Here is a 22,386-nt window from a genome sequence, read left to right as displayed (position 1 = left end):
GCATAAATATAGGGATTGGAATTCAATGTAATGGTTTTAGTCATCTCCAGAGTTCTTTTTCTGGGCATAGCTGGTTCAGTTCATTACTGCTCCTTTGGACATGATTTGGTTGATCTCGTTGCTGAGGATGGCCTGGTCCATCAGAACTGGTCATCATATAGTATTGTTGTTGAAGTATATAATGATCTGGTCCTGCTCATTTCACTCAGCATCAGTTCGTGTAAGTCTCTCCAGCCCTTTCTGAAATTATCCTGTTGGTCATTTCTTACAGAACAGTAATATTCCATAATATTCATTTTTTTTTATTTATTTAATAGCCTTTAATTTACAGGATATATACATGGGTAACTTTACAGCATTAACAATTGCCAAACCTCTTGTTCCAATTTTTCACCTCTTACCCCCCCCCCTCCCTAGATGGCAGGATGACCAGTAGATGTTAAATATATTAAAATATAACTTAGATACACAATAAGTATACATGACCAAAACATTATTTTGCTGTACCAAAAGAATCAGACTCTGAATTATTGTACAATTAGCTTGTGAAGGAAATCAAAGATGCAGGTGTGCATAAATATAGGGACTGGGAATTTAATGTAATGGTTTTTAGTCATCTCCCAGAGTTCTTTTTCTGGGTATAGTTAGTTCAGTTCATTACTGCTCCATTAGAAATGATTTGGTTGATCTTGTTGCTGAGGATGGCCTGATCCATCAGGACTAGTCATCATCTAGTATTGTTGTTGAAGTATATAATGATCTCCTGGTCCTGCTCATTTCACTCAGCATCAGTTCGTGTAAGTCTCTCCAGGCCTTTCTGAAATCATCCTGTTGGTCATTTCTTACAGAACAGTAATATTCCATAATTTTCATATACCACAATTTATTCAGCCATTCTCCAACTGATGGACATCCATTCAGTTTCCAGTTTCTAGCCACTACAAAAGGGCTGCCACAAACATTCGTGCACATACAGGTCCCTTTCCTTCTTTATAATCTCTTTGGGATATAATCCCAGTAGTAACACTGCTGGATCAAAGGGTATGCACAGTTTGATAACTTTTTGAGCATAGTTCCAAACTACTCTCCAAAATGGTTGGATTCGTTCACAACTCCACCAACAATGCATCAATGTCCCAGTTTTCCCGCATCCCTCCAACAATCATCATTATTTTTCCTGTCAGCTTAGCCAATCTGACAGGTGTAGTAGTGTATCTTAGAGTTGTCTTAATTTGCATTTCTCTGATTAATAATGATTTGGAGCATCTTTTCATATGACTAGAAATAGTTTCAATTTCTTCATCTGAGAATTGTCTGTTCATATCCTTTGACCATTTTTCAATTGGAGAATGGCTTGATTTTTTTAAAATTTTTTTAATAGCCTTTTATTTACAGGATATATGCATGGGTAACTTTACAGCATTAACAATTGCCAAACCTCTTGTTCCAATTTTTCACCTCTTACCCTCCACCCTCCCTAGATGGCAGGATGACCAGTAGATGTTAAATATATTAAGATATAAATTAGATACACAATAAGTATACCTGACCAAAACGTTATTTTGCTGTAGAAAAAGAATCAGACTCTGAAATATTGTACAATTAGCTTGTGAAGGAAATCAAAAATGCAGGTGTGCATAAATATAGGGATTGGGAATTCAATGTAATAGATTTTAGTCATCTCCCAGAGTTCTTTTTCTGGGCATAGCTGGTTCAGTTCATTACTGCTCCATTAGAAATGATTTGGTTGATCTCATTGCTGAGGATGGCCTGGTCCATCAGAACTGGTCATCATATAGTATTGTTGTTGAAGTATATAATGATCTCCTGGTCCTGCTCATTTCACTCAGCATCAGTTCGTGTAAGTCTCTCCAGGCCTTTCTGAAATTATCCTGTTGGTCATTTCTTACAGAACAGTAATATTCCATAATATTCATATACCACAATTTATTCAGCCATTCTCCAACTGATGGACATCCATTCAGTTTCAGTTTTAGTCACTACAAAAAGGGCTGCCACAAACATTCGTGCACATACAGGTCCCTTTCCCTTCTTTATAATCTCTTTGGGATATAATCCCAGTAGTAACACTGCTGGATCAAAGGGTATGCACAGTTTGATAACTTTTTGAGCATAGTTCCAAACTACTCTCCGAAATGGTTGGATTCGTTCACAACTCCACCAACAATGCATCAATGTCCCAGTTTTCCCGCATCCCCTCCAACAGTCATCATTATTTTTTCCTGTCATCTTAGTCAATCTGACAGGTGTGTAGTGGTATCTTAGAGTTGTCTTAATTTGCATTTCTCTGATTAATAATGACTTGGAGCATCTTTTCATATGACTAGAAATAGTTTCAATTTCTTCATCTGAGAATTGTCTGTTCATATCCTTTGTCCATTTTTCAATTGGGGAATGGCTTGATTTTTTATAAATTAGAGTTAATTCTCTATATATTTTGGAAATGAGGCCTTTATGTGATATGGATTCTTATAAAATTGTAATATGAACAAAGATTTTAAAGCTAAACTTAAAAGTCAAAATATTAGTTTGAATATGGGTAGATAAAGAATAACCAGAATACTATTTGTCCCATTATGCACAAACTTTAGTTTTTAGAAGACTATAAAATAATATATCAACTAAAATACAAAATATGTAGTATTTTTTTTTAATTTAATAGCCTTTAATTTACAGGATATATACATGGGTAACTTCACAGCATTAACAATTGCCAAACCTCTTGTTCCAATTTTTCACCTCTTACCCCCACCCCTCCCCAAATGGCAGGATGACCAGTAGATGTTAAATATATTAAAATATAACTTAGATACACAATAAGTATACATGACCAAAACATTATTTTGCTGTACAAAAAGAATCAGACTCTGAATTATTGTACAATTAGCTTGTGAAGGAAATCAAAAATGCAGGTGTGCATAAATATAGGGATTGGGAATTCAATGTAATAGATTTTAGTCATCTCCCAGAGTTCTTTTTCTGGGCATAGCTGGTTCAGTTCATTACTGCTCCATTAGAAATGATTTGGTTGATCTCATTGCTGAGGATGGCCTGGTCCATCAGAACTGGTCATCATATAGTATTGTTGTTGAAGTATATAATGATCTCCTGGTCCTGCTCATTTCACTCAGCATCAGTTCTGTAAGTCTCTCCAGGCCTTTCTGAAATTATCCTGTTGGTCATTTCTTACAGAACAGTAATATTCCATAATATTCATATACCACAATTTATTCAGCCATTCTCCAACTGATGGACATCCATTCAGTTTCCAGTTTTTAGTCACTACAAAAAGGGCTGCCACAAACATTCGTGCACATACAGGTCCCTTTCCCTTCTTTATAATCTCTTTGGGATATAATCCCAGTAGTAACACTGCTGGATCAAAGGGTATGCACAGTTTGATAACTTTTTGAGCATAGTTCCAAACTACTCTCCAAAATGGTTGGATTCGTTCACAACTCCACCAACAATGCATCAATGTCCCAGTTTTCCGCATCCCTCCAACAATCATCATTATTTTTCCTGTCATCTTAGCCAATCTGACAGGTGTGTAGTGGTATCTTAGAGTTGTCTTAATTTGCATTTCTCTGATTAATAATGACTTGGAGCATCTTTTCATATGACTAGAAATAGTTTCAATTTCTTCATCTGAGAATTGTCTGTTCATATCCTTTGTCCATTTTTCAATTGGGGAATGGCTTGATTTTTTATAAATTAGAGTTAATTCTCTATATATTTTGGAAATGAGGCCTTTATGTGATATGGATTCTTATAAAATTGTAATATGAACAAAGATTTTAAAGCTAAACTTAAAAGTCAAAATATTAGTTTGAATATGGGTAGATAAAGAATAACCAGAATACTATTTGTCCCATTATGCACAAACTTTAGTTTTTAGAAGACTATAAAATAATATATCAACTAAAATACAAAATATGTAGTATTTTTAAGGTGCAAATTAAGATGTGGAGAAAGAATAAATCAGAGTAAGAAATTTGTTTTTTTAAAAGGTCATATATATGTATAAAGCACTTTTTTCATGTCTGCTATCATTTCTTATAAAATAATGGTATTCCATTACCATAACTTAATTCTACCATTCCCCAGCTGCTGAGCTTTAGAAGAAAGCTCAGTTTCCAAATCTCTTACACCACAAAAAGGGCAGCTAAAAACATTTTTTGCACATGTGAGTTCTTTTCCCTTTTTTATGATCTCTTTGGAATACAGACCTAGTAGTGGGACTGCCAAATCAATGAATTTGCACGGTTTTATAGCTCTTTAGGCATAGTTCCAAATAGCTCTCCCAAATGGCTGGATCAGTTCACAACTCTGTCAACAATGTATTAGAAAGAGGGGAATGTGAAAAGTGCACAGATAAGTAATAGAGGATGAAGAGGAGAGGTCCAGATAAAGTGCTGTAAGAAAGTTGGAGGACGGGCTGAGTACTGGATATAAATCAGAATTCAGAAAGATAGAGGTAGTTTAATGGACTGGAACATAGTTTGAAATAAGGCTGGAAGTTGGAGCTTCCCTGTAGAGGGTCTCACATGTCAGATTAAGAAGTTTCTGTTTTCTCTTGGAAGCGACATTTGGAGTTAGACTCGTGCCTTGGGAAGGCAATGAGGGAGGCTACATGAAATCGAGGGGGGAAAGCTGAAGAAAAGTCAGTCAGAAGGTTCTTTAACCATTCTAGGCAAGAAGTACTAGAGGTAAAGGAGAAAGAGAAGAGATGCAACTAGATTCTCTATGGGTACTTCCTGCTCCAAAACTGGTGACCCTTAGGGGATAGATGACAAGTTACATTTGTGATATTTCGGATATGGTGAGTTTAAAATGACAGCAAGGCATATCAGTGGAGGGAGATCCTGGGGCTGGCTAGGTAGCTGGGGGAGTTGTCTATATAAGAGTGGCATTTAAGACCACAGAGGCAGATGATATGAAAGAGAGAGAGGGGGAGGGAGAGAGGAAGAGAGAATGGGTAACTTTAATTACATTGCATGAAAAAGTTTTTTGCACAAACAAAACCAATGCAGCCAAGTTTAGAAGGGAAGTGGAAAGCTGTGAAACAATTTTTACAGCAAGTGTTTCTGATAAAGGTCTAATTCCTAAAATATGTAGAAAACTTTATAAATTTATAAAAATGCAAGTCATTCCCCATGTGATAAATGGCCAGACAATATGAACAGGACAATTTTCAGGTGAAGAAATTAAAGCCAGGTACAATGGATGGAGCACCAGTCCTGAAGTCAGGGGGACCTGAGTTCAAATTTGATCTCAGATATTTAACACTTCTAGTTGTGTGATCCTGGGCAAGTCACTTAACTTCAATTGTCTTAGCCAAAAGAAAAAAGAAAAGAAAATAAATTAAAGCCATTTATACTCATGAAAAGAATTCTCTAAATCCTTATTGAATAAAGAAATGCAAATTGAGAAGAGAGACAGAGAGAGACACAGAGAGAGAGAGAGACAAAGAGACCCAGAGAAAGAGACAGAGACAGAGACAGAGAGACAGAAAGACAGAGAGACAGAGAGAGAGAGAAAGAGAGAGAGAGATGAGAATCAGTGAATAAGTGCAAGTGCATTGCTTTCCAGCAGTGAGGGTCCAGTTGAGCTCTGAAGATATAAATGTATAGTAGGCCCTGTTGGCACATACCACCCCCTCCATACACACACACAATGTTGAGTAACCCAGATGTAGGAGACAGAGCAGCAATGGGAGATCTTCTAGACTGAAGATTGACTCAAGGACCAGGTCAAGGAACTCAAGGGAAGGAGTGGTAGGAGGAGTTTGAGGGATACCAATCAAAAATGATGGAAGTAGAAGAAGCGAGGAGGAATGGAGGAGCTGGCAGTCATGGCTTGTGAGGAGAGATGAAGCAGAAGGACCTAAAGGCAGGAGAGGCTGCTTGAAGAGGGGAGTGTTGTAGTGAGGATAGGAACTGAAGGTTCATCTCCCTTTGGGGACAGCTGAGATGCAAAGGCACAGCAGCTGGGATCACTGAACCAAGGAGAGGACAAGGATTGGTGTGAATATTGTTGTCACAAGATGAGGAGAGGGAGTGGGATTGGAGTGTGAGATTCATCAAGGAAGAAGGAAGAGTGACTGGGTGGGGGGTACATTGGAGCCTTAAAGACCCGGACAGGGGAATAGAAGCACATGTAGACTGGCTGCTGAGCAATGCAGGGTCTATCAAGGAGGATCAAAGAGCAGGGGCTGACTTTCCTTGTGGTCTTTTATGTGAGAATGTAAGGAAGAAAAATAGTCAACCCCGGAGAGGGGGGCAGGGAATTGTCTTCAGGAGAAAGCCAAATTTCATTGATAGCTTTTAAAGTAATCCTGAAGTATTTTAGAACAAGGTGTGGGAAACCAGCTGCTCCACTGTCTACACAGGATTTGATTCAACTGCCTATTCTATTCCACAAGTCTTTACAAGGAGGACCAACAGTTTTTTTTCTTTTTAAACATTTTCTGGACACTTTAATTTTTTTTTTAATTTTCCCCAGTTACATGTGAAAAACAACACTGTTTTTGGTTATACATATATATTCATTTTAAAAAACATTTCCTTATAAATCATGTTGGGAGAGAAAAATCAGAATAAAAAGGAAAAACCATAAGAGAAAAAAAAAGTGAACATAGCATATGGTGATTTACATTCAATCCCCGTAGTTCTCTCTCTGCATGTGGATAGTGTTTTCTATCCAGTTTATTGGGATTGCCTTGGATCACTGAACCATTGAGAAGAACCAAGTCTGTCATAGTTGAATATGGCACATTCTTGCTGTTATTGTGTGTAATCTATTCCTGGTTCTACTTGTTTCGCTCAGCATGAGTTTATATACGTCTTTCCAGGCCTTTCTAAAATCAGCTTATCATTTTTTATAGAACAATAGTATTTTCAAATACTTTAAAAAAAGTTATGTCACTTTTGCTTGCCAGTGATTACATTTATTCCCAATAGAGTCCTTTCCTCTCATCCTTCTCTTATATATCATTTAAACTAAATAGACACAAACTTTGTCCATGCCTGTAAGCCTTATTCAATACCTGTTGTCTTTTCATTGTTGTTTTCTTTTACATTATTGTGTTCATCATTCAGTGATCATTATTATTGTTATTATTGTGATCATTATGTCAGTTATTGATAATTACAACCGTCATTCTCTTAGTTCTAGGTACTTTATTCTGCATCACATCTGACATCATATCAGGCTTCCCAAGTTTTTCCTGATTCTCCCATCCTCATTTCTCACAGCTTCTCCCTAGATCTTAGACTGTTACAAGTGTGTATATGTTTGCTCGTTGTTATCTTTGTGGGCCCTGCCTGTGTGACCTGTACTGACCCTCTGGGGGCTTCCTCTGTAAAAGGGCTTGGGCTAGAACATTGCAGGGGGTCATTCCAGGCCCAATGTGTTGGGAGTCCTTGTCAGCCCCAGTAGGTACCTTCTCATCAGACAAAAGCTCTTCCTTACCTGCTGGAGAAGAATGCAACTACTTCAGTTCAGGTGCCAGAGAAGTCTCTGCCCCCAACTGCTCCTGTAGAGAAAGAATTAGGAAGATGAATCCAAAAATCAACTGGGCATTAAAAAAAAAAAAACAACTTTTGATTACCCCATCTCCAGCACATTTTCTTGCACACAGTAAACTTGGTAAATGTTTGCAGAATTTTATGGCCATGTTAACTCTTATTTATTTCTCATGATTTGTTCTTTTGGCTGAACCTACCTAGGATACTTCTTCTTCTTCTTTTTTTTTTTTTTAACTTTTAAAAGATTCCTGATGGTATAAGCAGGTTTCAGTAAATCTAGATTCTGATTTGTTTTTCTTATTTCTGTTATATTGATCAGTCGTGCCAGGATTCAACCTGAGTTTGTTTCTCAGCCTAATATGGTACCTCTTCTTGGTAAGGTGTTTTCCCTCAAACCTAGTGACCATTATGATGATGATGATGATGCTAACAGAAGGTTTTCTCTATTTTATTGACAGTCCGCCGATCGCCTTCTGGCATTCCCAACACACGAGCACCTCAAATGTGAAGACCAAGAATGAGGACAGATTTGTAGATTTCTCTTCAGATAAAAGGCATTTATCGGCATTTTTGCCCAGCAGCAGAGAACCTGCTTTCCATCACGTTAGTATTTGATTGCGAATGAAATGAAGATTTAGACAAGACTGGGAATATCATGAGACTCTTAACTTTGCTGCAGTACAGTGGTTAGTTGCTGATGTTTGTTTCATTTTAGGAACTTGAGGCATTTTTAAATGTTCTTTGAAAATTAGAACATTTAATTTCCTAGATCAAATTCCCCAAAGGAGGCTCTCAGTGCCCCTGGATTTCCCAATGGTGATCCTGCCAGTTACGTGGGCCATAATATCAATAGTGATGGGCATTCTTTGTGATGCTTATTTTATACAAATAAATGTAATGGGTGCTCTTTATTATGCTTATTTTTTAGTTCTCTTACCCAGAGGAATAAAATTAATTTCTGAGAGAAAACATTCTAGTTTCCTAACTTTAGTTCCATGATTTGCACCTCGATGATAACATTGAAGACCTTTCTTGGTAGAAAAGTACCAGCCCACACCTCTGGCCTTGGAGCCAGGAGATCTGGGTTTGGATGTTTTTGCTACTTATTCCTCATGTGATCTTGGGCAAGTCATGGCCCCTTGGAGATGATCTGCCCTTTTCTAGAAAATGTTTATAAGGGATTGGGGCTTATTTTTTTAATTGTGAATTATTTGATCACACCCACAAGCACAAAATCCTAATAGACAACAAAAAAGAGGAATTTATATGAAATTGACAAAGCCAGGGACAGGCCCTTGATTTCACGGGATGAGAACTCGAAGGTGAGTAGAGGCAGATTGGCACCTTATTGAACCCTTGAGAAATTTAAGTGGCTTGCTCAAGGTCCTTCAGGCAGGACTGTTCCAGGCAGGGCTTGAACTCAGCAGTTCCTGACTCCAAGGTCAGCTCTCTACCCACCAGCCTCCATGAAACTGTGAACCTCTGCTGGATACAGTTGGATTATTTCAAGTCTAAGTTAAATTTCACAAGGTAGCAACAAAATGTCCTTTTTGGCTGCCCTTTGGAACTCTTGTATTTTCTCTTGTTTCATTTAATGCTCTTTCCTCTCTTCTTATACTTTTATCATTCCCCCATCTCAGCCTCACCCCCACCTTCAACTAGAACCCTTCCTTGATTTCCAAGGTCCCTTCTAGCTTCCATTATCTATTGTTCCATGACCCATTTTAGTATTTTAAGTAGTATCATAGATGTTTAAAGTGAAATTTAAATTTAAATTAAGAACAGAAAAAGTAAAATTCCATTTAATAAATTTTACCTGCTTTCCAAGGAATGGTGAGAAAAGCACTTTCAAAACTGTAAAGGACCTTATAAAGATGAGTTAGTATTATTCCTAATTTAGTACATTTTGAAAAACAAACAAGCAACCCTTTACATTCAACATTTTAATGAGGTCAGAGAAACAGAGACACACACAGCCTTCCATGGCTTTCATCATGTCTTGTGGCCTTCCAAAATATTCCTACTAAAGGTTTTAACATCTGTGTTGCCTTTTTACAGTTCTAGACATTAATGAGATTGTTACTTTTTGGATCCAACACAGAAACCAGGACATGTTTTATTGGAACTGCAAAAGGAAATCAAGTCACTTTCTTCCAAAAGTCTCTTTTCTTTCAATTTTATAAAACTACTCCCCTTCAATTTTTCATCCCCCCAGGTTTGTCTAAGAGTAGAGCAATCCATTCCTAAGCTTTTCTCAAGAAAATCCTGACAGGCTACATGGAATTAAGATAAAATTGACAAGAACTCATGGACCTCAGTGAAGGTCAGTTGCCAGACTTATAGAGCATTTCCTCATTGGAATGATGATGGCTGCCATCATCCCTTGGAAAACAAAGTATATAGTTCCTGAAGAATAGCTGAACCTAATCCAGAGGATATGGGGGGGACCTGTCAGCTGTAAGCCTGACTGGGGAAAGATGGGATTTCAACTTCTCTTTTCAGGTCTCAGAACCCTTCCTTGGGCTCTTTCTCCGATCCCCTCCATTCTGATACATAACCCTGCCTGTATATGAGGAATGAGAAACTGTCTTAAAGAAAAGACTATGTGTGCTCTAAGGGCATTTCAGAAGAGTTGGAAATGGCTCGTTTTCATGGTGAAAATTCAGCAGAGGAAGAAGCCAAACAGGACAAACAGGTGTTCAGGATCACATTTTAGAGTAGCAACACAGTTTTGAGTGTTTCCTACCACTGGCACCAAAGAGAAGTAGCAGGTGGAAAGTGTTCTGACTTACTAATTAGGGGCCTGAAGCAGGGAAGGAAAAGCTCAAGAATCTGATGTATGGGTGTGATCAACTGGCACCAGCAGTGACTTTGGTGATAGGAAACAATTTTAGTTGGATAGGCTGTAAAGAGATGAAAGGAACATGTTTATAACATCTGTTAGTGCTGCTGAGGAAGTCAAAGAATTGTTCATTGATAGCTCTCATTTTCACACAAAACCCCATTTCCAAATGCTTCTTGATTTCATTAGCTTGTTAAAATTGTTATGTCTTCCAGGATGACTGTTCTCCCACAAGTAAGCTTCAGCGCTTGCTGGCGGAATCTCGAGAGATGGTTACTAATCTGGAACTTAGCACTCTACTCCCTGTTAGCCCTAGCAATCCCAACCACAGTGTATGTTCATTTTTCTCTCAACTAAGTTTATATTCACTGAATACTAAGTATAAAGGTGCAGACTGATCTCTGGGGAGGCATGAAAAGCTTTTCTGGCCTGCCTGCAGAGTGCAGGGAGTGGTGCATGGGTGAAAAGATGCCCCTGTCTCCAAACTGTTTTTAAAATGTGATATTTAATGGGACATGTGGGAGAGGGGAGGAAAGCTTAGTAAAATTAGATTCTTTCACAAAATGACCCCTTACTTAACCCTCTTGAGGCAGTGCATTCCACTTGTGGATAAATAACCTTGTTAGGAAGTTTCTTCTTACATTGAGCCTGTGTCTCTTCACAACTTCCCCCTGCTGCTCCTGGTTCTTTCCTCTGGGACCAAGCAGAACAGGACTAATCCCTCTTCCACATAGTGGCCATCGAATACTTGAATGGCAGCTTCTGTGATTGCTCCTTCCAGGATTGCACGTCACCAATTCCTTCCTACGGTTTTTTTTTATAGTTTTAGTACATAAAGGAGGTTTCAGCCTCCTGTTCTCACCCAATGCTGGACATTGTCATACATATGGCAGGGGTGAGCAGGACCAGTACCATCCCTTTTCAACATGCCTCTCTCAGCTTTTCTTTTGATTGATGTGTCTTGCCTCTGACTCTGACTGAGGTAGATGAAAAATAATTCACCTTCCCTCCCCAGATTCTTTTTTTGAAAATATGCTTGTGTAGTCTATGTCTCAAATCTCTGTGTAGAATTTTATATTTATCTTTTTAAAATTCTATCTTACTTGATTTGGTCCATAATTCTTTCCTGCTGGGATGTTTTTGGATGCTGATTTTTATCATTCACAGAATCACAGAGTCTCATTGTTTTAAAGGACCTCAGTCATCATGTAGTCCAGATGCATATATGATCTGTTAGTCATCCAATTAACTTTTGTGTGAAGACTTCTACTAAGGAGGAAACATAGCACATATCAAGGAAGTTCATTCCCCATAATTCCAACTGTTAATGGAACTTTTCATTATATCAAGCCTAAATTTGTCCCTTTGCCATTTTCAACCATTTCTCCTAGTTGAGCATGTCTTAATTAAATTTGATAAAGGTGCCTTCTGTGCCTTCACTCAAAGCATAGATTTAAAAAAAAAAAAGTAAACAGCACAGATCCCCTACTAGAGATCATTCCCCAAGCTGACATCAAATCATTAAGGGTTTTCTCTGCAGCTATTTATTCATTTAGTTTTAAATCTATATCACTTTGGTATCATCTAGCCAAAGTTCTGTTCAGCTTCTCCCAAAAAATAGCATGAAAGGCTTTGCAAGAGGCTTTGCTCTTATGGGATATGCACAGTCTAAAGAATTTCCCTCATCTAGGAGTTAAGTTATCTTTTCTTTCTTTTTTTTCTGGTTATACATGTACATTCATTTTTTTAATATGCACATTTCTTTTCTAATCATGTTGGGAAGAGAAAAATCAGAACAAAAGGGAAAAACCACAAGAGGGGGGGAAAAACAGAAGAAAAAGGGTTTGGGGAAGTGAATATAGCATGTGTTGATTTACATTCAGTCTCTCTGGATGAAAATATAGTTCTCTCTGGATGTTTGCTGTCCAAACTTTATTGGGATTGCTTTGGATCACTGAACTGCTGGAAAGAATCAAATCTTTCATAGTTGATCATCTCACAATCTTGCTGTTTTTGTGTACAATGTATTCCTGGTTCTGCTTGTTTCACTCAGCATCAGTTCATCTTTCCAGATCTTTATAAAATCAGCTTGTTCATCGTGTTTTATAGAACAGTAATATTTCATTACTTTCATGTACCACAACTTGTTCAACCATTCCTTAATTGACAGGCATCAACTTCTTTTCCAATTCTTTGCTACCACAAAAAGAGCTGCCACAAACACTTTTGCACATATGGGTCCCTTTCCCTCCTTTAAGATCTCTTTGGGATATAGACCCAGTAATGGCACTGCTGGGTCAAAGGATATGCACAGTTTTATAGCCCTTTGGGCATAGTTCCAGATTGTACTCCAGAATGGTTGGATCAGTTCACAACTCCACCAACAATGTATCAGCATCCCAGTTTTTCCATATCCCCTCCAACAATCGTCATTATTTTTTCCTGTCATCTTAGCCATTCTGAGAGGTATGAAGTGGTACCTCAGAGTTGTCTTAATTTGTATTTCTCTGATCAATAGGGATTTAAAGCATTTTTTCATATGACTATAGATGGCTTTAACTTCATCACCTGAAAATTATCTGTTCATGTCCTTTGAGAGTTACCTTTTCTTGAATGGAAATAAGGTTAGTCAGGCATGACTTATTATTATTATTATTATTTTGGCTGAGACAGTTGGGGTTCAGTGACTTGCCCAGGGTCATACAGCTAGGAAGTATTATGTGTCTGAGGCCAGATTTAAACTCTGGTCCTCCTGACTTCAGGGCCGGTGCTCTCTCCACTACATCACTTAGCTGCCCCAGGCATGACTTATTATTGATGATAACATACTGGTTCCTAGTGATCCACTTCTTTCTAAATGCTCACATGGGCTTCTCTTGATTCTAAAATTTAACTGTAAATTGAGATTAAGCTCCCCAGCCTTCTAATTTGGAAATTTTCTTTTTCCTTTTTTGAATATCAGAGCTGGACATACTTTTTCAACATCTTATGTCGCTTCTCCCTTGCTTTACCTGTTTTCCAGTCAGCTGTTCAGCAGTCACTTTCACCAATCCTGGGCTCACCGAGGACATGAAGGCCCTCTCCTACCATCTCCTCGTGTCTCTCAGGATTCAGTTCCCTGTAATTTTCTTTGTTGTCTCTTCCCCAACTGGAAGATCATTGTTCTTGGCAGGAGAGTTGGGTTGTCCTGTCTTTTCTGCCTTAGCCATTCTCATTAGCCCATTCATTCTCCGTACCAACCTTATCTCTTCTAACTCTTCTTCTTACCTGCAGTCTGGCCACAACAGAGACCTAAATGAATCTGGAATCTCATCAGTCTGCAAATTCCCTCTCTGTGCCTGCCCATCCCAAGGAACTCTTGCCCATGTTACCCCCAAAGTTCACTGCAGTGGGTCTGCCCATTGTGCTGAATCAAAAGTGGACAAAAATGCCCTCTTTCCATTGGCTTATGTGTTGATCTGTATTCTTTCTTCTGGGCACATGGAAGATATCAGTGGGAAAATAGGCATTGCTTCTCAGCCTCTGTCACATTAACCGAGTGGTGTCTGCTTCGGAGGAATGTGTCTGGTCCAGCATTTGCCTCTGGCAATTTGTATGATTTTGGACAGGCTCCCTAACTGCTTTTTAGTCTCATGTAAAATGAGGGGTCAGATTAGATAATCCTTTTCAGTTTTAAAATTACATTGTAAATGCTTGGGTTGGGTTTGGGTCTTGTTTTGTTTTTGTTTTTGCTAACCTCAAACCAACTTGGTATTTCCCAATTCATACTAAAAATCATTGTTTCCCCCTTTTCATATGCTTTTTCAAGTATTTGAACTCACTGGCACCTCTCTTTGCCTGGTAACAATTGTCAGGATGTTCTTGTCTATGGGGCTGGGAGCACAGGGGGGCTCTGGCTTGGGGCCCAGGCCCACAAGGCTGGACTATTTACTCCTGGGGTGGCCTTGAGCAGTCACTTATCCCCTCTCATTCCCAGTTGCTTCCTTCTGTAAAATGAGAGAGTTGGATGCCGTGATCTGCTGGGTTGTTGGTAGTTGGGAAGCCCAGTGTCTGCAGTGGCTAGTCTCGACGAGGTCTGGCAGCCAAGTGAACAAAGCACCAGCGCATTGGGCTCGCCGTGTCTTGGTCCAGGGACTTAAGCCTTGTTTCTCCCCAAAGACTGAAAGCTTTTACTGCATTAGATTTGGAAGAGTTCTGAGATCCATGAATCTGTGTTCCTGTGTCAGACTTTGGGGATCTGTCCCAGGGACCCTGAATACAAGGCCCGGCCTGCTTAGACACGCCATGAAGAGTGCTTGAATTGAACTGTATGTCACCTTGTGTCTAGTGATGGTTGTGTGGTCTGTTTAATTGGTGGCAGAGGCTCCAAGGTCTCTCGGAAGAGAATGGGTTAAAAAGGGCAGAGAGCTGACTGGGGGAGTAGGTGACTTCTGTAGGGTTTATCTGTAATGTCAGTCAAGGTTGGGTACTCCGGCTGGCAATGGCAGCACAGCAGAATGGGAGCCCATGTGCCCCTAACGACAAACAACTTAAAACCCAAGGGAGGTTATTCCTCGGAGTGAATTGTGATTAATTCATTCCTTGGCTCCTTAAGATTAGCGGTCTTTTAAAAGAGCATTAGAAGCAGCTGGGCCTGGAGTCAGGAAGCCCAAGTTCTACATGGCCTCAGATACTTACTACCTGTATGACCCTGGGCAAGTCACTTATCCTTTGTCTGCCTCTGTTTCCTCAGCTATAAAATGGGAATAATAATGACACCCACTTCCTTGAGTTGTAGTGAGATAATATTTGTCAAGTACTTAAGACAGTGACGGCATCCTTTGCTCAGTCATTCTGGAACCCGTTTGGGTTTTCTTGGCAGAGATAATGGAGGGGTTGGCCATTTCCTTCTCCAGCTCATTTTACAGATGTGGAAACTGAGGCAAACAGGGGTAAGTGCCTATTTACATATGTTTATTCCCATCCTTCCCTCCCACAGCTTGAGATATAATCTGAATAAAAAATAAGACAATGTGTTTTCAGCTGTTTGTATTTTAGTGATAGAATCACAAAATCAGAATTTTATAATTGAAAAGGAGCTCAGTTGTCCAGTCTATACCCAAAAAGGAATCCTTTCTGTAACCCATAGCAAAGGGTCATTCAGCTACTGCTTAGAAACCTTTGGGAAGAGCTAACCTGCCTGCAATGGAAGCCCATTCCACTAGTGCATGGCTCTAATTCTTAGATAGTTTTTCATTACTTTTAGATCTAAATTTATCTCTTTGCAATTTCTACCCACTAGCTATTTCTGTTCTCTAGAGCCCAAACCCTCCTCTAAGTGACAGCCCTTCAAAAACCCAAACACAGCTCTCCTTGTACTCCTTGAACCTTCTCTTCTTTAGGCTAAAAGTTTCCAGGTCTTTCAAATTGTCCTCCTATGCTAAGCTCAAGAACCATAGCCTGTTTTTCCTTCCTCTGGACACTGTCCAGTTTATCAATGTCCTCCTTAAATGGTGGTGCCCAGAATGAGCACACAGTGTTCAAGGTGGCGTATGACTAGGGCAAAGTACTGCGGGACTATCATCCCTCACTTCTGGAGGGCGTGTCTCCCAGGGCAGCCCAAAATCAGACCAGAGGGTTTTTTGGGTTTTTTGGCAACCAAGTTTAGCTTATAGGCCATGGAAACCTCTCTACTTTTTGAGACAAACTGCTGTCTAACCAGACCAATTTCTGAATCCATGTGTAAGACTCCTATTTATCCCAAATCAATTTCATTTTATTAGATTTGACACAGAGCTGTATCCTATTGAGATCTTGTCTGAAAAAAAAAAAAAAAAAAAAAAAAAAAAAAGATCTTGTCTGCCCCGACTGCCATCCACTGTTAGGTATCCTTTCCGACTTTGTGCCATCTGCAAATTTTATGAACATGCCACGTATGCCTTTAGCCAAATTATTGATAACAGTGTTAAATAGCACAGAGGCAAGCATTGAGATCTCGGGGTTTCCATTGGAGAGTTCATGGAAAGGGGCCTTGCGCCATTAATTTTTACTCCACTCACCCAGTTTAGAATTCCTTCTAATTGTATTTTCATCAAGTCTACTGTTTTTTTTTAAACAAAAAAAAAACCCAAAATAGTAGATATTCTAACAGTCAGTTAACTGAAGTATAGGTTAAATTGTATCATTAATTATTCCAGTCTACTAGTCTAATTTAGTGACCCTGTCAAAGAAGGACCTCAGAGAACTCTGGTGTGACTTATTCTTGATGAAGCCAGTTCATCATCACAGACATTGCTTTGGATCCAGGTATTCATTTGTGAGCTCTTTTGTGATCTGTTCTAGAAGTATCCTAGGAATCCAAGGCCAGCTCACTAGCCTGTAGTTTACAGATTCCTCTTTCCTTTTTAGAAAATCCATGGATTTTCTGTTCTCCAAGCTTGTGGTTCCTGCTTCCTTCTTCAGGCATCACTGACAGAAGCTCAGTTATCACATCAGCCAGACCAGTTGATTACCAGTCCCTAAGGATAGAGTTCAAGGACAATTAAGTTCTCTCTTTTGATAGATTTACGCATCTTGGGTATCATTTTCCCGTTTGTCATTTTTGTTCTTCTTGGTCATTCTCCTTGGCAGAGAAAACAGAAACAAAATGAGATCTAAACAACTCTGTTATCTCCTTGCCCCTGCCCGAGCCTCCTTTTTTTCCCATAGAGCTGTAAAGGTCTTCATTAGGAGTCTTAGTTTCCCCACCCCTCCTGCTTCCCCCCAACACACACACACACACACACACACACACACACACACACTCTTCTTTTTGGAATTACTTCCTTCTGTATCTTCAGAATTTGATTCTTGGGAGTTTCCTATCCCTCCTGGACTGACTTCCTCTAAAGGATTTATTTTAGTTCATGTGCTTCATTCCTATTCTTTTGAACCCCAAACTGGGTTCTGACTCTAGTTCGTGCAGTCTAAGGGGGGGTATCAAAGTGTGCCCAACATTCCTCTCCTGCCTTGCCACAGACTTTAATTTCTTCCTTCAGATGTTCCCATCATCCACATCCTAGTAGCCAGTCCTTTCTTGTTAGTAAGAATAAGAACCATGGTACAATTTTCCCTTGTTGGTCCCTTCACTAAAGTGATTACCTGCCTTTCTTTTTAGTAGAATGTTTGCTTCTTGAGGGCAGGGGTCATCTCTCTCTGGTACCCAGCCCCAGAGCTGGCATACAGTAAGAGCTTAATAATAAATGTTGGTTGGTTGATTGATTTGGTTGCTTTCCCATGTCTGTCCTGAGTACTGACTAGAGGGTTATTTTGTAGACAGACTTCTCCGACATGACAGCTCACAGAGCAGCACTGCCCATCATTGAAGAAAACAGCTCTTGAGTCCAATTTTCCGGGCGATCATGGGTAAGTCACCTCTGCTTATCTTGTGACATTTCCTAAGCCACTTCAGAACAACTGATAATGAAAGGGCAAGGAAAGGCTTTGTTTGTGCTCCTTGTCTTTCACATCACCTTTACCTACCAACGGCCCCTGCCACATTGCAGGGCTTGAGGTAGTGTGGCCGTCCTCAGGATCCCAGAGTGTTAGATCATTAATGTACCCCGGAGTTTTCCTAGCCCAGCCCCTCACTTACAGAGGAGGGCACAAGGACCCAGAAACACAGAAGAATTTTCTCAAGGTTGCAGGTCCAGAATCCAGGTCCACCACGCCCTTGAACCAAGTAGACCCTTAATAGTCCTGGCCATTCTGGAATATGATTGAATTTCAGCACTTTCAAAATCAGACCCTGTCTGCATGGTTTACAAATAGCCTCTTCAGATCTCCCCTTTTTTATGGAAAGATACCTTTCCTATTTAGTTAGAGGATTAATAAAGCATGTTCTTAAGCAACAGCTGAAGTTTCTGCCACAATTCCTTCTGCTGAACCCCCCCCCCCCTTCCCTCCCAAGAATTCAATGTAGAGTTTCTCTGGAATCTTATAAAAGTTAAAATGTCTGGTTGGTTCTGAGGCTTTTGAAGTGTCTCAAAGGCAGCACAAGTGCTTGAGATGTAGCCAATAAATCATTGATTTGTGGCATCAGCAATTTTCCACTTCTTAAAAACCTTTCATGTGATGGGGCAGTTTTAATCTGTGTACATTTAGGAAAAGACAGAACAACCCAGCCCCCCTTCCCGGAGGTAGCAGGCAAGAGGATTCTTACCCAGTCCTCTCTGCTGCAAGCAAGGGGACTCAGACATCTTTTACTCACGTCCTGTCATGTCCCGAGGCATAGCTACATTGCCAGGACAATGGGGACTTAGACATTACTATTTTCTTCTTACTGATCTTGTGAAAATGTGTCTTCCTTCCTCTTCCCTTCCAGAAGCAGATTTCTTGTCTATTTGGAAGAAAAAAAGCAGACATTCCTGCATAATACTTACTTTGAAAGAAGAGGATTATAATTCTTCATAAGCAACAAACAGCTAATAACCAAAGATACCAGCAGCTAAAAGACCATTTCTTAACACCTGAATTTTGAATGTTGTCAAGTTAGTAGTTTCCAAATGTCAGAAATATAGATATATACACACATATATGTGTATGTGTGTGTACATATATATATTTTATACATATATATCATATATATACATACACACATTTATATATATAATATATATATATAAATATATTTACACACCTAGATGCTAGGCCCTATTTGTATATATTTGTGAAACTGAATTTGGTATTATGCTAAGAAAAACATGACTGTTGTGTGTAAGGATAGATGCCCTCCCACTAAATGTTAGCGTAGCCTTGGGAAAGGATGAACATCGAAGTGAGAGTCCCAGTAACTGGTGAGGAATTGTATAGAATTCTCCACTCAAATTTTGTTAAATTGTCTGAACTATTTTTTTCTTGGCTGTATGGGCATTTTAATTTTTCCTGGTCTTTTACCAGGATCAGCTTATAAATGCCTAAGAAATGGCATTCTCTTATTATTTTGGTGTTTTGGCTCTGGACTTTGCTATGTAAATAGACATGAAATAATGTGCGAAGTGTTTTTAACTGGAAAGTACTTCCTGAGTGACTGAAAATTGACGCCCTTCAGCCCCCAAACCGAGCTACGCAATTCCCCTCCCATAGTCTGGGGCCCCTTGTACACCAAAAGCTCGCTAGAAGATCAAGTGTTATGCGTGGTATTTTATTTTATTTTTTACCTTCAAGGAATGAGAACAGTACTGTATTTAACTTGTAAAGTAATTTTATTTTTTGAAAATATGCCATGTGTATCTGTGTCTTCTAAGAGAAGCAACAGCTGCATTCAATGAAAATATTTCTAACAATAAAGAGAATGACCTTTCTGTAGTCTTTTCTGGGTCGTTGTACCAGAATGGAAACAGGGTGGATGATGGAGAGATCGAGGCAAGGATACAAGAAGAAAGGCTCCCCCCCCACACACACACACTCCCTTTCCAAACTTGAAGCAGCCCATAACTTACGTTCCATTATGAAAAAAAAGGCTGGCTGGACAGCTTTGCTTAGGAATGTACGGATTTATTTTGTAATGTCTTACCAACATAAAAGAGACAGCTTTCCATTGTGCTCACCTCAGTGTCTAGTTAAAAAAAAAGTTTCTCTGTTATGTCAGTTGATTTTCCTAAGTCTAAAGGGCCCACCCCATTTGGCTCATCTAATTAGGATACTGAAAGCAGAAATGAGGTGAGGTTTGCTTATGTTCTTTCTAAATGCATACTTTATAATTCTGCCCTAGTTGGGCAGAGTGAAACTGAAAAGATATAGTTTGATTCCGAATGAAAAGGCTGCCAAGGTAGGAAACCTTACATGTCCTGGGGGAGGCTGTGTTCCAACAGATGTACTCCTTACCAGCCTGCCTAGTGAGCAGTGAACACTGCTGATTTGCTGGGTTTTCAACTCTCAGGGAGCTAGGTTTTAATAGGACTAGTCTTTGTGGGGCTGGGAAATTGGAGATTGTAGTTCTTTTCTAGATTATATGATTACAAACTTTCAGCTCCTCCTTAGCACCGTGGATGTACTCCCAAACAGTCCAAATATGAAAAATTTTAAGTTTGTTACATTATCTACAAGCAATTTCGGAATATTGGCTGCCAGTCTTTTCACGATGGCCTTTTTGCAAATACTTAGTGTGGACCCTCCAGAGATGACTATTATCCCATTCGATGATGTTCCCATGAAGCCTTTGACTGCACAGAAAGGTGATTTCACCAACTCCTTTATAACCCACCCATCTCTCTAGGGACAACCTAGGAGCAGGGTTCTTCCTCTTTGTTCCAGTTTTTGTGTAGGAGGCAGTTCCTGTTCAGAAGTTAGTTTCCTCACACTACTTTGAAAATGGCCTAAAAGTTTGATTTAAAACCATATTTTAGCAAATATAACCATTATTGACATCTTTGAACTGTGGGGGAGAACTACCAGTATATTTGTTCAGTTATTTGTCAACTAGGAATCATTTCAGCTGCTGAATGAGGCTTTCTTTGTAAAGAGTAATAATTTTAGAGTTTATGGAAAGCCATTTTTTTTTCTTTAAGGTTTTTTAAAACAGACATTATTTAAAAAGGGGAGGGGGGGATTAAGGCCTTATACGTAAGAGCTAAAAATAGTTTTTTGTCTCTTAGATTATGAGCACTTCTGCCTAGGCTGGAAAGGTCTGGGTGGCAGACCATGAATAAACAGGTGAGCTTTTGGGGAACTTTAGCTTGCAACCCATTAGCCACTGGGGCTCAGTTCTCCTCCATGATTCTTCTCCTTGCTCACATCTCCTCCTCCTTACCCCCCCAAAGCACTTGCCTCTGAATTTCCTTTCCCACCATCAGGGACATACAGAGGGCCAATTTTCAGTCCTGCTGCTTTGTGCTTGGTGCCTTTTTCAGAATCCATTAGGATCAGGTTCATTATTCCAGGAATTAAGTAGAATCATTGTGTGGGATGGGGAGCAGAGTAAGCATTGTGTTAAGGGACTGGGCATATTATGGCAGCAACTGAAGAAGGAAGGTTGAAAGCCAAAGTGGTTTGGCCACAGGAGATTGGTCTCACATATACTTACGATTCCCTGGTACTCTCAGGAGGTTTTCTATCCTGTGCCAGCTAATGCACTAGTCAGACCAATTATTTTATTTCATTTTTAACAAATGTTAATGTAGAAGACAAACTCTCTAAAACTTTTTTCCGCTCATGATCCCTCTTCACCCAAGAAATTTTTCCATGACCCTGGGTATAGAGGTATATAAAATCGGTATACAAATCAAACATCATAATTTCTCAACTTCTATATTGTTACATGACTCCATATGGGGTCACAGTTTAAGAAATTTCAGTATAAGAGACAGAATAGAAAATATGTTTAGAAGAATTGCACATTTAACCTATTATCGGATTGCTTGCTGTCTTGGGGAGGAGGGATGGGGAGAGAAGAAAAATGTGGAACAAGATAAATGTCGAAAACTATCTTTGCATGTATTTGGGAAAAGTACTATTAAGACATAGCACACTGGGAAATAGAAATGTAAAGATTTGAAAAAAAAATTTCTACTGAGGACTTTACACATGAACACAGCTGAGGAGAGAGGCCATCCAGCCATTTTGCAGATGAGGAAACTGAGACCCCAAGAGATTAAGGACAGGTAATGAGTGGAAGAGCCAGAATTTAAAATCAAGTCCCCTGGCTTGAAATCTAGTGACCCTACTGGGAACCATGGGGATAGTTGCACTTCCGGCACTCCCCTGTGACAGGAGAGAAGGAAATTACAATACCATATAACAAACACTTATTAAGCAACTACTGAGTACCGGGCACTGTGCTTGGCAGTGGGGCAAAGGGTGGGGTAATGATTTAAATATGACAAGTCCCTGCCATCAAGGAACTCACCGCCTAGCTGAGACATACTCTATAATACTACATAAAACCGGCACAGAAAATTACAAAATCAGTTGTGATGTCTGAGCAGGATGAGCACTAGGAGGAAGAAACAGGAGTTAAGATTCCCCGGGTGGGTAGGA

The 22,386-nt window shown here is 39.5% G+C and overlaps 1 protein-coding gene across 4 annotated transcripts in view; it reads left to right on the top strand.

Annotated features, from left to right (window-relative positions):
- The window catches only part of CCDC62 (coiled-coil domain containing 62), an 83,882-nt gene extending 64,166 nt beyond the window's left edge, over positions 1–19,716 (top strand). For 2 of the 4 annotated variants that reach the window (XM_031948483.1, XM_031948485.1), the window contains exons 10-13: positions 8,009–8,153; positions 10,608–10,724; positions 17,686–17,775; positions 18,734–19,716. In XM_031948483.1, coding sequence (XP_031804343.1) covers positions 8,009–8,153; positions 10,608–10,724; positions 17,686–17,751 — 328 coding nt within the window. In that variant the 3' untranslated portion in view covers positions 17,752–17,775; positions 18,734–19,716. Of the gene's footprint in view, positions 1–8,008; positions 8,237–10,607; positions 10,725–17,685; positions 17,776–18,733 lie in introns of those variants that run through there. The other 2 variants (XM_031948484.1, XR_004231275.1) reach the window with 2 other exon arrangements.
- The last annotated feature ends 2,670 nt before the right edge of the window (positions 19,717–22,386 follow it).

Source organism: Sarcophilus harrisii, chromosome 1, assembly GCF_902635505.1.
Source record: "Sarcophilus harrisii chromosome 1, mSarHar1.11, whole genome shotgun sequence".
In the NCBI taxonomy this organism is placed as follows: domain Eukaryota; kingdom Metazoa; phylum Chordata; class Mammalia; order Dasyuromorphia; family Dasyuridae; genus Sarcophilus; species Sarcophilus harrisii.
Note: the sequence above shows the minus strand (reverse complement) of the source record. Positions and strands in the feature narration are given on the sequence as shown.